Source organism: Brachionichthys hirsutus, chromosome 14, assembly GCF_040956055.1.
Source record: "Brachionichthys hirsutus isolate HB-005 chromosome 14, CSIRO-AGI_Bhir_v1, whole genome shotgun sequence".
In the NCBI taxonomy this organism is placed as follows: domain Eukaryota; kingdom Metazoa; phylum Chordata; class Actinopteri; order Lophiiformes; family Brachionichthyidae; genus Brachionichthys; species Brachionichthys hirsutus.
This window is the reverse complement of record NC_090910.1, coordinates 7,052,422-7,069,706: the sequence shown is the minus strand read 5'-3', so window position 1 is coordinate 7,069,706 and position 17,285 is coordinate 7,052,422. Positions and strand designations below refer to the sequence as shown.

The 17,285-nt window shown below is 42.0% G+C and overlaps 1 protein-coding gene across 1 annotated transcript; it reads right to left on the bottom strand.

Moving 5' to 3' along the window:
• Nucleotides 1-461: 461 nt before the first annotated feature.
• pip4k2aa (phosphatidylinositol-5-phosphate 4-kinase, type II, alpha a) lies at nt 462-17,095 on the bottom strand. The gene is made up of 10 exons (XM_068747920.1): nt 16,955-17,095; nt 10,449-10,546; nt 10,270-10,366; nt 8,759-8,911; nt 8,257-8,403; nt 7,855-7,893; nt 1,359-1,472; nt 971-1,211; nt 649-752; nt 462-542 (listed from the first exon to the last, which is right to left on the bottom strand). The coding sequence occupies exons 1-10, from the start codon at nt 17,093-17,095 to the stop codon at nt 462-464; spliced, it is 1,215 nt and encodes a 404-aa protein (XP_068604021.1).
• Between the last annotated feature and the right edge of the window lie 190 nt (nt 17,096-17,285).

The window sequence follows — 17,285 nt, the reverse complement described above, 5'->3', positions numbered from 1 at the left end:
GAGTAGACACTCTCCCGTCTCCCATGAGACATCACGAAGGAGAAACAAAAACCATCAAAAAGGAAAAGAAAAATGCACAGGTCTGGATGTTGTAATAGAGGCAATGTAAAAAAAGAATGTTATATCCCCACATAAATCACAAAGACAAAAACAAATAATATAAAAACAATAGTGACCCGGATGCTTGTTTTTCGGCACCCTTCTCATCCAAAGTAACACATGAAGAAATGTCAACAGAGGAGAGGATAAATGTAAACGAATGGTGATTTTTAAGCTGTCGAGCATGGCGCCTCACTCAAAGAGAGACAAACAGGGAGGGGTGAGGAGAATGGTTGAGGGAGAGTGATACAAAGCCATCACAGCACCTTATTAATTCAGCCTCTAAATGTTTTTTTTTCTCCTCAGTCATTTCTCTCCCCCCCCCCTCCCCCTCCCTATGTGCCCCGTGTTGCTCCTGGAGGCTATGACAGGATGTTGGCGATGAAATCATAAAACCTCTTGGAGTACTGCTCTGGGTTCACCGTGGAGATTTCCGCTCCGGCCTGCAGGGGGACAAAGACGAAGTGCCATCATGTTAATCAGCAATCAATATCTCATTTTTCATCATATTTAAACCCATTAAAATATCTGTGGCATGTAGCTGCATACTCCATGTTTGACTGTCTTGGCGGCGTGCGCTGCTTTCTTCTTGGCATCGTAGTGCTGAAGGATGTCAATGATGGCCATGAAGTACACCTCCTTCCTGGGAGCAGCTGTGGTTTAAAACAAGCGCACCCTGAATGAGGATCGAGGCATTTGTACAGCATCCTAGGGGTGAAGTCTATTCTTAAATAAAGAGTGAAGCATTTTTGACAGGTAGAATAATAACTGCATTGCCATTAGAGGGAGCTCTTGCATCTGTACATATTATTTAGCGTTAAATACTTTGTACAAACATTTCTTACAGGCTTGTAAAACATGTTTGGCTCACTTTCATTGCTTTTGATGGCGTACACATCTATGGTGGAATCGAACTCCCCGGGAGACAGAGGCTTGTTGCTGTCGAGGGTGTTGCTGGGGCTGTCGGGGGGCGTTCCGATGCCCCCTCCGTCACTCTCACCCTCCTCCTCGGCATCATTGTCCTCGCTCTCCACGTCTTCCTGCTCAGCCCGCTCTACATCGTGGATCCCCACCAGTAGGCTGTAATCCATGAGCTTCAGCAGGGCAAGGAACTGAAGATGACGGGAGAAAGTAGAAGAGAGGAAATAAAAACCAATGACGGGTTGAAAGGGGTGACACACAGGGGGGGGGGAGGGCACCGCCGTCTCATTTGCAGCAAGATATCCAGCCTCACAATATGTAAATAGAAAGACACGTACCTCCACATCTTTCCTGAGCTTTTCCAGGAACATTTTCTTGTTCTCCTCGTCGATGCAGATCTTCTGCCCATCGTTGATGAAGTCATTGTCCTTGTAGGTGGGCAGCTCCTTGGCCTGCCCAGCAGTACAGGAGATTAGTGACCAAATAAACAACAGCCAAAACTAAAAACCAGAGAGGTGTGGCAATGCAGACAGAAGACCTTAAGGGCCAAAATTAGACAGATGTCTGGTGCTGATATCAAGTGGCAAAAGTTTGTTAAAATAAGAAAGCATCAGCAAATTTAACTCGATCAAATCACAACGTTTGCCTCCCTGAATAAAAACAATAAAAAATTGACGAGACGTTACGGAAATTAGTAACACCAGCATCCATCGTCTTTTCCCCCCAGAACAGTAAGAAAGACATCAAGACTTTAATACGCTGTACTTTTACAGAGGACTGAAAGACAGCACCCGTTTCAACTATAAAAACTAAGGGGCATTTCAAAATGCATGACGGCAAAGGTAAATGATTATGTTAAAGTTTCGGCATGTCAGCAGTCACAATGCAACCCTGGATATTGAAACGCCCCGTCACACAAAGCTTTCAGCCTGTGGGTTGTGAGATAAGCCTGTCTGATTCACACACGACTTAACATTTCTGGTAAAAAAATGAATTGGCTAACAAAGAGCAGGCAGTCTGTTCAAACCAAGGCGGGCCTTTATTCAAGCTAGCCGATTCGTTTCAAAACAGTTCATGCAACATGCTGAAAACAGGGCACGGATTCATCGGATGTATCATTTATGGTGAAATGACTTCAGCGCAGGACACAAAGCATTTTGATGCTCGGACAGCTTCTTAAATGCATCTGGTTGACCCACACACTTTGTGTTGGGAAAGAAAGACCTCCAGGTCCTTGTTGGCACTGAGATGGTCCCCAAAGAGCATCACCTCTCTGAGAATAACGATATTAACATTGTCTGGTGTCTCCAAAACCACGCTGCTTTGTACCCGACAAACCTTTTCCTCGACAAAGTCAGCACGCCGTGGTTTTGTGACAGATTCCCACTATTCAGCCTACGTGCAGAAGAAGGAAGGTGCTTCTTAATTAAGTGTCTTCCCACTGGGATTCATTTCCTTGCTAACCTGCAGGCCTGCCAGCAGCCTGTAGGGGGGAGGAGGTGTTATGTGAGGAGGGGATGGGGGATCTGGTTCTGAGTCACTGAGGAAAAATAGAGCAGGAAATGTGGCAACAGGGCAGCAGCAGCAGCGGCGGCAGTTGAGCTACTACGATGTTTCTATGCCAGCAGGAAAGCAGCAACACAACAGCACTTTGTAGCACTAGAATAAGCTGAACGTCACACACTGACTGACAGACACACACACAGCAGTGAAGACAGGAATACAGATCACAAAATACGACATCAGAGCACATATATAAACAGACATAGACTAAATATGGGATGTGCGATTCTGTGACAGAAACTTAACGAGGATGCAAAGTCAGGTTGACTGCAAAGCGACTGAAATCATTTCACAGGCCTGCTGCCTGAGCCGATGCCTCGACGCTCTTACATCCATCCATCTCGCTGCACTCTCATTTCAGCTGTCACTTATCTCCATGCCATACACATTGTCAGACGCTCATTAATTCTTATGCCTTCTTCTTATTGGTGTTTTCCTTATTACAAGGACTGTGATGAAAAGTCAAACTCCTGTATGGCTTGATACATTTGAGGTAGAAAGTATGAAAGCAAAGGCATATTAGAAGCAGACATGAAGGCTGGGTTGACAATGAGCCGTGTAAAGCCGTGTCCTTAAAACCCATTTCGTTTTTGGTTCCCCATCAGCTGGTCTGAAATGGATGGTGGTCGTTTCTATATTTTGATATGTGGCACGCCATCACTGGGGCATTCCAGGACCCTAGCAGTAATATTCCTACTGATGTTATTGGTCAGGTTTTACCTCTGTGGCATGCAGTTTAACAAGTTGAAGAAGAATTGATCTCAACTGTTCATCATTGTTCACAGAGATGTCAGTCAAAGCTTAATTCGTGTAGAATCACCATCCAATCACAAGCAAACCGACAGGTTTATATTGAACATGTTCAAGGTGAAAACAATCAAGCGCCCAGTGTGTTTATTTAGCCTTGAGAACAACTTGCCCTTGTCCCCACTTAACGACCCTTCCCTCTGTCTAAAGTACGGCATTATGCCTTTAATTACTGAAATAGTTTCCGTATCAACAAGTAATTGCCCCCCAATGCAAAAACCGGAAAAACGGAGAATTAGACAAGAGAACATATAAAACCAAAGTGACTGTAAGTGAATGTAAAAGCACTTATATTTGAAGTGTGTAGTTCAAAAACACTGATGAATCACAATGCCCTCGAGTAAGATTACGTGTGCATTCCGAGCTAGCGTGACTCATCTCTGGGACGTGCTGTTATCTAATAAGAACCTGTTAGGCAGCTATCAAAAATATGTCATTTCACAAAACATTGCCATAGGGTGCACCATTTCAAGCTTTAAAAAAACTATTTTGTGGACAAATCAAGACGTGTACTCATCTCCTGCAAAATATCAGAACGTAGAATGATGCCTTCGATAGTTTCAGATGTTGACGCGAAATAAAAATAGAGTCTATTTTTATTTCGCCCTTGTTTGTTGGTCTATTTAATAGACCAACAAACAAGGAACTAATACATTCTTCCATTCCCATTCTTTTGTTACTAATTCTTTGTGTGCCCATGCAGTGTCTTCATGCTGCAGCATCAACTCATCACCACCTTCTTCTTCTGGATTTCAGATACATGATACCACTCACCACTGGGTGAGTGGTACAATAATAAATTAGTAAATACATTAACTGTCTGGCAAAACTAAAACCGCACTGTCTGACAAGTTACACAAAAAGGTGACTGTGAATGAATGAATGACACTCGTGCAAAATATGGCCTTGAAATAACAGTGTCAATTTGAAGAAGAAAAGTATGCAAGAATGCTTGGCCAATAAAGAAAGAAGAACGAAAACAACAAAATGAGCGTGTTTTAATAGGTCATGCCTTGTATATGAGCCCTGGTTCTCTTACATCTCTTACGTGTTTCATGGCGCAGTAAAAGCGCGTGGCAATCCGCAGTGTTTGCAGCCTTTGCTGAACATTACCAGATTTGGGCCGGTGGGGCACATCCTCTGGTTGGGTTGGCTGCTAGAAAAGGGGGGGGGGGGGCGAGGCAGGGGCGGTAGGGGTGGAGGAGAGGAGAGAAGAAGGGAGAGAGGAAGGGAGGAAGGAAGTTGGAAGCACAGGCAAAGTGTTTAAAATGTAACAGAACACAGTTGTTGTTGTTTTTAAATGGTAGAGGGTTGGAAAGGGTACAGGCGCGAAAGAAAGGCATCGTCTAGTGTAGAAGTCTAGAATTCGTTCTCGTACCTTAAAATCTTAGAAGACAGGAAGCGTTTGTTTCCAAACAGGTTAATCCAATGATGATGCAAACAAGGAAATATTTTTGCTGTTCAACTATCTTAGTGTTATTAGTTTCACCAATCAATAGGACATATGATCTTGAACTGCTGAAATGCATATTTGTATATGTCTGACTCCGGAGTGCATGCACTGGTATTTTGCTTCTTCCCTGTCAGAGGAAAAGGATTGGCCTGGCAGGATTGTTCTCAGGAGGCTAGCAGAAGGAACTACAAAGTGCAAGGAAAAACACAATCAGGTAATTTGCATTCTACGAACCTGCATTCCTCCAAGAATCTATTCATGGTGTTACAACTACTGAATAAGGAGCTGCTAATAAAACACCAGGGCGGTTCACTAAGTCATACCGACACCTCAGAGCCATGCGCTGCCACCAGAGCGACCAGTCGGTGCTGGCATGCGGAAAGACAGTCATTAAAAACAATAGGACTAGTGCATGAGATAGCTAATGAGCAGTGAAGATAAAAGGCATTCCACATACCAAGAGATCCATCTAATTGTGTACAAACACAACCTTGATAGCTTCCAGGTAACGTAACAAATACAACCAACGCACGTCAGAGGTTACATTATGGGCCAGTGTTCCAAATGCAACAGTTGTTTGTGGTTGACCACAGATAAAAGCAAAGTAAAATAGATGATCCTGCATTAGCTGATCACATGTATGTCGTTCTGGGTTCTAGACGACCCCATTTGAGAGTAAAACAAAATATGAACACGTAAAAGCCTTGAATCATCCACTTGGAAAGGGCAGTACGTACAAGGTGTCATCAGAACCCTGAAACAGCAGCTCCGAGAGCAGCAATATCTACTTCATGAGAAGAACAAAAAAAAAAAGAAGCATGTCACATGTGGTCGAACAGAACACGTTGACAATGTGCAACAGAACAGGGCTGGTGTTCACACACATCACAATGTGTGAGGAATAATGTAACTTCAGAAAAACATTCTATACCATGCAGACGCATGCATAAAAGGGAGATGGGCATGCAGTTAGGAGAGAACCTTGCCGTGCTTGTTGTGTGTGTGTGTGTGTATGAAGATTTATTTTAGACACAAACACTATTGTCTTTAAAAAACAGAAAGGATTCCATGTGATGCACCCTCCTAAACTTACTGGTAGACTGAAGTGTGTGTGTGTGTGTCTGTATACTGGTATAAAACCATTAAAAAAAAAACAGTATGAAGGAAAAACACATGTATTGTTTACCCACAGAATATTAGTCAGTAACTGCAGGTCAGTGTAGAAAGTGTGTGTTTCATGTGGTGAAACCGGGTCAGATCCATGACTGAGACCTCGCTGATTATTAGCATCATGAGAATGCAAAGGATGCCGAGCTGCAGATAACAAGAGGTCGCACAGTTGGGCTCACGTGTGTGTCAAATCCTCGCTCGCATTGTTTTTACACTCATTTTAACACTCTAATGTGAGTCTAATTTCTTCTTCCATCTGCAATAGGCCATGTTTAGTGCAGGGATTCCCTGGAGTCCTCTACGCCTCATTGAATCGTGCCCTGCGGTTAAGTCCCAGTAAAAGCCCCAGTGGAAAGTTCAAACACCTTGGGTCAAAGCTGTGCACCTCTCAAAGGAAAATCCCTGGTCAGCTGAGGCTTTGCAACGTGTGGAGACATGATACTTTGGATGAACACCGACTTCCAATATTGCACAGCTGACGAGTCAAAACGAGCGCTCCAAAGTCAAAGTGTTCGAGGACGCTGCTCTCAGCCAGTCACTCAACGCGTCAAAGCCCTTCATCTTTATTTATAGATTATGTTTTATCGAGATCATAAAGGCTCAACACAGAGCACATTGAACCGATTTAAGTAACGCACTCTGGCAACTTTGTTCAAACAGCCAAGAGTCAAAAGCCCCAAATAACCAGTTTTCTGCAAAAAGCAACACTTCAAACACTGCTCACACACACGCGTGCGCACACACACACACACACTTCAGTCTCATACAATGCTAACGCAGAACACACATACACAGAACTGCTCAAAGTCATGAGACGTCTGACTGAATAAAACTCTAACCCTAACACATACGCAGACACACACAACCCTCAATCGCTCACACACAGACAGCAAGCAGGGAAACGAATGGAAGAGCAGAAGCGAGGTTAGAGGGGATGAAGCAAATTAAACAGACACAAATAGCGTGCAGGGGCTAGAAAAGGAATGTTGTGATGAAGTAGGTGCTAACTGAAGGAGATGGATGTTTGTTACTGGCATCCCCATTTGGGCGATGACAGTAAGTCTAGAAGCTGTGTTGGTTATTGAAACCACTGGAAACGGTTTCCTTCCTCTCACTGTTGAAATGGATCGTTTAATAGACATTAGATTAAATAAAAAATATCTGACATTTCATAACATCGATGTGTAAATTACCTGAAGGACAGACTAGTCTGAGTTTAGAGAATGTATTTCATATATTAAAAAAAAAAAAGGGTTTATATATGATCCGACTCTTTACACAAACATGAAATCAGAAGCGAATTGACACGAGTGCAGCGCCCACCTGTTCAATCCACGCCGACTGTGACCTACATCGTCATTAAAACCAGCTGTCGACTTCAGTAACACACCTCCTAATGCGCTCGCAAGGACAGCTGCCCGTCTAGTCGACGAAAATAGTGTTCAAATAAGCCACATGAAAGGTAACAGCGGAAAACAAAACGGCTATCGATTCGCTTTTTATTCCATGATTGTTCATTGACATGGAATTATGTGGTGCCAGCGTGGATTAATATATTTGTAGCCAGGGGTTAAAGGTGGTCGGAATGATGCTCTGGCACCTGAGATAAACAAATCAGTAAATAAATCAGGTCAGCGGTTTAACTAATAATGCCTCGCCTGCTCAAGTTTCGCTTATAGTATAGTTTACCAGGACCAGTGTGTAAAACAGCCCTACATACATCTATAAAAGAGGCTGATGATGCGGATTTTCTTTCTACTTTGGATGGACATTTAATATAAGACTTCCATGTCCTGCCTCTGTCATGTATAACAGTGAAGCCTCACGACAGATGACTGTACCTTCTCCTTGTCACTGGCTTCCCTTGCCACAGTGGACCCCTAGAATTGAAAGAGAGAAATCACCAGAAGCACCAACAGTCTGTCACCTATTGCTGCAGATACTCATTAACCTTTTGAGGTTGCACTACCAAAGACGACCGAATTATATCAATGTAAGGCACAAAACCTCACATCAAGGTTTCACTAACTACTTAAATCCTGTCTCAGAACTCGCAGAACTAAATGTATACAGTCTATTATCTTAAATATATTACCAACTTTCTCCATATTAACAATTTTTTTTCAGAGGCTTAATCAAATAAAACTACTTTGACAACAAACAGATTAGATTAACATATTTCCTTCAAACATTTGTATCCCATTAGACCACTCTTTCATCCCCGCTCCCTTTTGGTCTCCTACCTTGAGATCATATTTCTTGTAGACAGACAACCGGTGGGAAAAGACATTGCGTGTAACAATCATGTAGGTCTCGTCGCCATCCACAGTGAGTCGGTACATCCCCAGAAACTGTGGCAGCAGAGTGTTACCATGGCACTCCACAATAAACTGCCAAAAGAGAGTTAGAGGAACTTAAGGCCCTGTCAATTCAAAACGAATGCTTCCTGCCTGTGTTAAGAGAAGAGCACGAATTACAGAAAGGTTTATAAACACAGCACGACCCCGGAATGATTTAGTGTCACTCTGCGGTAAGGTGAAAAATAGACCCACTGAACCCACTGGAAGTTCAGGTTCTTAAACTGAATCATTAAAAATATAACAACGTGCTTTCAGTGCAGTAATAATTCTTTTTCTATTACACATTCTCTCAGAGAATCAAACAGAAAAAAAGGTACCAAAGAAACACCAATCAAAAATCAAGGCTTGGTTTTCCTATGCATGACTATAAGACAAGGGCGTTCACCTGATGGTATTTCTTTAGTATGTTATGCATTTCGGCCACATCCTCACTGCTGATGGTCTTGATGACGTAGCGTTTGTCGTAAGAGGTATGGAAGCGGGCCCCGCTCCGTCCCTGGGCCTCACTGTTTAAGGGAGCGCTGCGTGTCAAGGAGTTCTGCAAACACGTGGAACAGAAATAGATTTTATCACGTCGTGTGCACCCAACATAATCAGATTGACATCTCACAACCAATTGCATCTGCGCAATTTCTACTGCGGTCAGAGATTCAATGTATGTATTGCACCCTTTATTCAAACATTCTTGTTTCACTAAAGACAGAAAGAAATATATAAGAAGTGCTTGACTTCAGAAAAAGCAGAGCTCTTTCGTTTCCAATATGATTTTTTTTAAATAGCAGGTGGTGGAACTAAATATCATCTGTTGGTAGAACAGCCAAAAAAGGAGCTCGAATGTATTTAATCTCCCTCTGCGTCCCGTGACCACGTCCTCTCCAGTCTAAACATGCGGGGTTCTGACCCCTATGCCTGTCCAAACCTACACACAGATACAAACAGCTGCTGCTCAGACTTCAGAGCTCAGAGGTAACATGATCCAACACCCCTGGCTCAACGCTTCATTCGCCAAGAATTCCTCATGTCATCTGCCCATAGTGCTCTCTCCTCTTCAAGTCATAGCTTCTCTTAATTTAACTGCAAAGTGAGAACTAATCTTGAAGTTGTTTCTGAGGGTTCACACAAAGCGTCAGCAAGGAGAGAGGATTAAGTAACACCCAGGAAGTGAATTGAGAGACGTGCTGAAAATGCTGCAGCCGTTATTTGTCTGAGGCTAGTATAAAGGAAAAGTTCTCACAAGAATCGTAATTAGTTTTATTTCATTACTTTCTCTCCCTCATATTTATCATAATTTAAGGAATGGGTGGATGGCGGTTTTCAGTCACCATCCAAAAGAGTAGAACTAATATTGTTGCGTGTCGTCAGCAGCCTGCAGCCGGTGGCACCTATTAAGTGTAACGAGGAATATTCTCCAAATAATAAGCAGAAAAAAACCCACCAGAAAGGTTGGCTTGAGAGCAATAAACTAAGAAGTAATAAACCATCTTCACCCACAATGCCATTCCTGCCTCCCAGAGAATTCCTGTTGAGAATGTCACGGCGTTCCGAAACACTGGCCGGTGTCTTAATACCCCCCCCCCCCAAACTGCCCACTCACTGCAGCCAACCAAACCATAATGTAAACATGTGAGGAGGACAGCTGTACTTGGACACAGTGACCTCTCAATACTGCCAACTCATTGCCTGTGCTGGGGATTTACTCTGGAAGAGCGGAAAGGAGAAGAAAAGAAGGAGGGGGGTATGAAGCAAAAGAGCCGAAGGAAAACGTGAGCAGCAGATGACTTGTCAAATTGGTTCTAAAGTACTAAATGTGCGATTATAATGTGATGTCAGGAGAGGCAAATCACACTACAGTCATACACAGAAAACACATTTGTAATACCGCTTGACTATTCATACCAAGAAGTCCTGATCATCAATGCCAAACCTCTCTCTGAGGTTTCGAAACACCAGAGGGCAGTACTCTTTAAACTTGAAATGGCTGGGCATGTTCTCCCTGAAAGTATATATATAACAAAAGTGTGAGAAGTATGAAATATACTCGCATACAATATAGAAAACAAGTGAAAGTCCCTTACTTGTTAAAGAGGTGGTTGTCCACTTTGATCTTGGAATACGCCTTGAAGTCATCTGGCATGAGCATGATGGGAATCTGAACATGGCTTAATTCATTAATCTGTTCAGAAGAAAAAACAGAAGACAACATCAGTAATGGAGCAATAAAAATACATTTATGACATGTCGGCCAAATGACGCGCATTATAAGTGCTAAAAAACACAAAACAAACATGGAAACATTAATTGCAATTTTTTTTGCAGATCATATTTATCCCCCTCCTCACTTTGTATAGATGAACTTCAGTTTATACAAGCATGTGCTACTTGAAATGCACTTTTAAAAATCTTTCTGAGGATTAGGTGTGACCATAATTAAACTACCAGTACATGCCAAGTACTACCAAGTACTTTACTGCTAACAATGGATCTGTCAAAGACTATGAATGACTGTAATGAATGATAACAGAGGGCATCAATAAACCTTGCACACTGCAGAAAAAGCAGGCCTTCAGAAACACAAGGTGCATAGCAGGACTTCCCATTTACATCGGTCCACATCACATTTCTGTGATACATTATAGACCTGACATTTGTTATGACTCAGGCATAGCTTGTGTGTGTGTGTGTGCGTGTGTGTGTGTGTGTTGTTGGCTGCAGGCAGGAGTGCAAAAGGGCAGGATGTGTGACTCTAATAATAGCATCATGCCACCAAGCACACTTTGGATGTGTCCTGAAAGAAAGCCAATCTTTGATTGACTTTAATATTAATCTTGAAGCTCGTCTGTGAACCGCTACAGTACAGTCCCAGATACACCTCAGGGTTCTGAGCAGACAGATTCGAGGTGGCGTCACATCACTATTCCAACAGATGCGCCAGAGGAACATGTCTTACTATTGGGGGTTGAATATGGTCCTGTAGTGCTGCAGGAGCATTCTAACAGATGGTGCGGAAAATGGCCTCAGCATGATTGATGCATAAAACCATTTGGTATTTTCCCAGGTGGCCACCCAAAAATTCTTTTGAAGATGGCACTTGCCCATGGCCTCTCTCATTACTACAATCCTGTACATAGTACTACTAGCCTTTAACTTTAAGTATCACAAAATAGCCCGTCAGACTTTAAAATGTAATTTAGTCAGAGAGGGAGCGATCCAGTCACCGAGTCATCAATGCTGACAAATGGGAAAGTAGATTGGCTTGAATTTGTATGCTTGAAGCTTTGGGCAGCTGTACTGACAACCGGGTAAGTGATTTTGTATTGCTGATGGTTGTTTATACGTTCTACCGTAAAAAGACGACCCCAGTCCTAAACTGTATTGATCTAATAATTATCAATAGGCATACAAGTATCACTACTGACAAGCAGTATCAATAAAATCCTAAAATCCTAGCTTTGACTGTTCAAATGTAAAACTGCATAAGTCTTTAAAAGGTAAAGAGACAAGGTCTGCCTTTTGTCCATTATTCAAACTTTACCTGTGATCAGCTCAGCACACAGGCCCTCATTCAACAAATACTGTAGCTTTTCAAGAACAAAAATATTTGAAGTACTGTACATTCAACACTGTGAGGATGACGGAAGCGAGTGTTATAACTCAAACTCAATATTTCTGCACTTTAAATACACTTTAGGATTACTGTAAAGCTTTTAATGCAAAGGAAACTAAAGTAGAAGCACGAGATTTTCAGCAGGAGATAGAGTCAAGATGGAACAAAGAACATGGAAAAAGGAAGCCAACATTTGAAAATATAACAAAGTATGCAAGTACGCATAGGATCCAAGTCCAGTGAGGCCATATCAGAGTACTTTTCCAGCACTCTGGTGTGACAGGCACAGACGTCAGCGATGCTACAGCACAGATGAATCCTGGACACTCTGTGCGGCGATGTCGCCTCATCAACAATACTGCGTTTCACACAATGGCAGTTACGACACCTACTCTTCTCCCAAGGACATGCATGTCTGTTTGCATGACAGTCATCACAGGGCCCATTAAGTTATTGCCTTGTGCACAATGTTTTCTCAAGCACCGAGCTGGAGGTGTAGCTAATCAAGTATATCAACCTAAACCTACCGAGAGAAATCAATTACACAAAAAAAACATTTATCCTAGTTTTCTTCCAGAGCACATTTGTAGGTTAGATGTTTTGCTCATTCAGAGGTCTCCAGCAAATCCGCTTTTATTCCTGCAGCTATGAAACTTTGCAGCAAAAATTCACACCACCACTTCCTGTTTGTCTCCATGGTGATGATGACAGGTTTTCCGGCCCAGAGGGAAGCAAGTGTGTGCTGTTGCTTTACTGGGCAGGAAGTTGGTGAAGACTGTGTGCCCTGTCAGCAGCATGACATGGTCTTATCTCGCTGAGCAATGGCAGGATGCGGATGACAGACCAGTGCGAGTCACGAAAGCGTTATCGAACAACCTTTTACTTGTAAAGAAAAAAATATATAGATTTGGGCTACAGCCAATGGGAAACTCTCAGCTAGCTGGCACCCTTAATTTCAAGCTTCAGCGACTCAACTGAGTTCTACGAGTGTGTATTTCAACTCACAGGGATGTGAGACTTGATCATCCTGCTCCTGGTGACAGGATCCAGAGTTTTCTCAAGAGGGTGAAAAAGTTAGAGGTTGCTGTCAGAGCAAGAGCAGGAAGTACAATTTTTTTTAATGTATTTATTTGATTCTAATTTGATGACATAAATTTGCACCCAGCTAAATGGAAATGTGCCCTTTACAAATCAGATTGTGAGAATTAAAGGCTACGTATATGCTGTAGTCAATAGTGCCGACTACAGAAATGACCTTTCGCTGACCATTTAACAAAGCAATGACATCATGACCTGACCTGTTATAAATCCCAGTACCATTCATAGTATTTAGCATTATCAACAATATACACACAAAGAAGAATACAGCTTATCCTAGAATTTAACTCAAGCCCTTTCAGGTGGAAATCCAAATCCACTGCAACAATGCTATCAGTGTCAGCAATTACTTGTCCAGCACAATAATTGTATCTCTTATTATTAGAGACAAAGTAAAAGGCATCTGCAAAAAGATCATGACATTTATTATCTTTTTAGTGCCTTTAAAATGAAGGAACGACTGAATAAATTAATAAAATTAGAAAAGCACTCGGAGAGCGCAGACCTCTCCTTATATTGTGATTTACACCAAAAACAATGGCCCTGCATTTATTTTATCTATATTTTTAGATTTATTAACCATGAAAATACAGGTCCTAAGGTGTTGAAGTAAAGATAGAACTAGGGCATACGGGATGAAACATAGAACGAGAGAGCCTGAAAGCACTGATGAAACAGAGAGGATATTCTGGGAGAGAACTGTCCAGAGAGGAGCTGATCAGGTGAGATGTGAAACAAGTGCGTCTCGTTCAGTTCAACAACATAGCAACCCCCACAAATGGTGTTTTAATGTTAACATTTAAGATTTTTTCCTGATCTCATTCTGGATCAGATCCAGAAGACATTTTGAATAATAGTGCATATCAGACCCCTTTACGACCTTGATTTTTGGTGAGTGAATTTAATGCATATTTTACAAGATATGATTTTTTTGAAAAAGCCTCCATTATAAGTAAATGGGAAAATCCGGATCGCAACTGGGGTCGTCTCTTCTAGAAGAAAATGAATGGATGTTATTATGCCGTGCACACACATCGCAAAGTGCCTCAAACGAATCGCTGGATGGTTTCTGTCAGCCACCGTGTCTGGGCATGTTACATATTTAAGGCACGAACAGAGATATTGCTGTAATAGTCACTGTTGTGGGATATAGACTGAAACACAGGGGGAAACAACAAACATAAAAACTTAATTTAAATATGCCCACCCATGAATTCTTAATACCTTCCTTCCTAAAATTACAAAAACATTTTAGGCTGTGAATATATATATAACAAAACTATTTACGATGCTTTATGTCTTTAAATCTTGGAAAATATTCTAGTATTTTACACAAAGGGCAATGATCCACCCTTGTACTTTAACTTATTATGTGACCATGACCTGTCTATTGCCCAATGCTGTGAAAGAACTTTGACTTCTGTGTCAGTGGTAACACTAACTCCATTTTCTCCCTCTGCTTTCAACCACTGGGTGGAGAGGTCAGCCATAATGAGGACACGCCGATGATAAAAGTGGAGCAGCGCTAATGTGAAGGACTGCTGCATACGAGTGCAAGAGAGTGAGACCAAGAGGAAAAAATGGTAGCAGTCAAATGCAACCGATAGCCAAAGTAAAATATGTCCAGCATTGTTGTAAGAGAGCCTGTCGTTCCAGGACTGATATATATTTGCATTTTTATTAAATGCCAACAAACTCTTTGATGTCTATTTGAGTCTGTACCAGTCATTCAATCACACACATGCAAGTGTTCATTAGAGTACCGGTACATGTGAACGAGTCCATAAAAACACATATTATACCCTGAAAATGCCTCCTTACAGAAGACATACTTTCCATGCTGACACAAAATGACCACGGTTGAAAAAGGTAGTCGTTATCGACAGAAAGATTTACAAATGCAGACAGCTCAGCAAATCTGTAATGAAGCCAGTGCTACAGAAGCCACATATTAAAGGACGCAGCGGTTCAGACTGGATGAGCTCACATCTTATGGCTGTACTGCTTGGTCTATTTATGATGCTCAGCAACATGTCGCCCCACATTGGGAAAGGTAGCATGCTATGACACAGTGACACTAAAACAAAGGACACAGGACAGCCACACAAAGAGAGACAGGCACACGTATGCACGTTAACATGCATCTCTGCAGGAACGATGGCGCAGACAATATATGCAACATTTTGCTTCCAGTTTTTTTTATTTTATAGATGCACCATAACCATAACACCTCGCTACCCAGCCAATATTTCACTCTTCTTTAATATGCAAATATGTAGATGGATTTAGTAAATTCAATACAATGAAGTTACTTCATACCAAAACACCGGTGATCAGAGACCTCTGTAATTGATCAAATAAAATCTATTGTTTACAGATTACGCTCTGCTCCCTATTCTCACTGGTAATGCAAAGCAATGTGTTTACAGTGTCTGCATGAGTGCTCAATTTAAAGATGGACCATCACAGGAGGTCAAACTGGAAGATAAGTCAAAATGAAATAGCTCAATCGGCAGTTTAACGTCAGGCTGCAGCAGCAAGCTCCACATGTGTGGCTGACAAAACACTACTGATCAATAACAGAGCTAAACTAATAGACAAATGATTCAGAAGACGATGATACAACTGTTGAAGTTTCCGTGCGACTGTACTGCAGTTATAACAGGTAACGATACTCCACGTAGTGCCACTACTGCCCAAATGCATTTGCTTTAATTAACACTTAAATAATTAGGGTTCCAGGAGTTAAGATTATTTCGTTGCTCCTAGTAACGTCACTGCTTGAAACATTGTGGGTTATTTAAGCATGAAAATATAAAGCTGCACTTATGAAATGTTAAAATGTGGCTGTTAGAATCAAAGTCATGATCACCAAGTCACATTCGTCTTATCACCGTTTGTCTGTCTTTCAACATTTCCATGTAATAAGCACTTTGTAGCGGGGTTGTAGCCTAACGGTAAATGCTTTTTGATACATTCATTGTTTCGTTCGTTCAAAGATGATAGGAGAGGACATCCAAAAACGTAATTTTGCGATGCAATAATGGAAAATAATTTGTGCATCTGAACCACTATTTGGATCCACTGAAAAATGGATCCTAAAAATAAGCCAGGAGCTTCCTACTGACAGTGACAAACCAAAAAAAAAAACGAGATTGAAACATAACCTCCTTTGCAAAGGCAACAAAAAAACGTCTTCACTCAATGGCCTGGATATAAGGCTTTGGGCTTTTCTGTTTTCCTCGCACATAATCATCATGTATATTAGCTGAATAGATATTTATAGAATTCCCTCTTACGCAATCCACAGAACCAGACACAAATACTATGAGTCACAGAGAGCCAGGACACAGAAAGAGAACGCAGTGAGAGAGAGGAAAGGCAAGTCAGGTAGGCAGGATGGCAACAGGGCTGTAGCGAAACACTAATCATACGATACGATGCGATACGATCCAATATGATACGATACACGCGAGCGTTGGCCTAGTGCAAATATTCAGCAAAGGAAAAGAAAGAGAGCAGGGAGCAAAGATAAGCTGTCCATAGTAGGAAGAAGTCTCACGCCACAGCGTCCTCAGAGCTTATCCTGCATGCACACAACAGGAAGCCACAGAAATGTTTAATGCATTTCCACATCACAATTGTGCACATATATATCAAACGGATTGACACGAGTGAGACGCTTTGTTCATGCAGACTCCAGTTATGACTTGCTGAACTATTTCAGCACACTTGCAGAAAGTCTCACATTTGCACTGACAGCTGGTCCAGCTGTCACCAAGTATCAATCAATCAGCTGCAATAACACGAACAGCAAATAAACAAATAAGGCTTAACGTGTCACAAGCATAAAGGTGGACGTTAGATGATCCGACTCACCGAATGGTTGACTCCCCACATCACGACGCTGAGCAGAGGGTCGCTGGCACGGAAGAGCTTCACTTTCTGAGCTACGAAGTGTTTCTTCTTGGTCTTCGTTTTGCTCGCAATAGATGCGGCAATGCTGCTCGCCGAAGCCATCTTTAAGTCAACGGGACAGGCTTCTGCCGTCTGTGCGATAATCCCGACTCGGTCGCTCCCAGCTCACGACTCGCTAATATTAACTCTGTTCATTTATCCAGCTCGCAAACCAAATGCCCTAATTCTGTTCTCAAGCTGCTCCGAGGCTTTCGGCTGTACCGCGACGATGAAGGAGAAAGAAAGAAAGAAA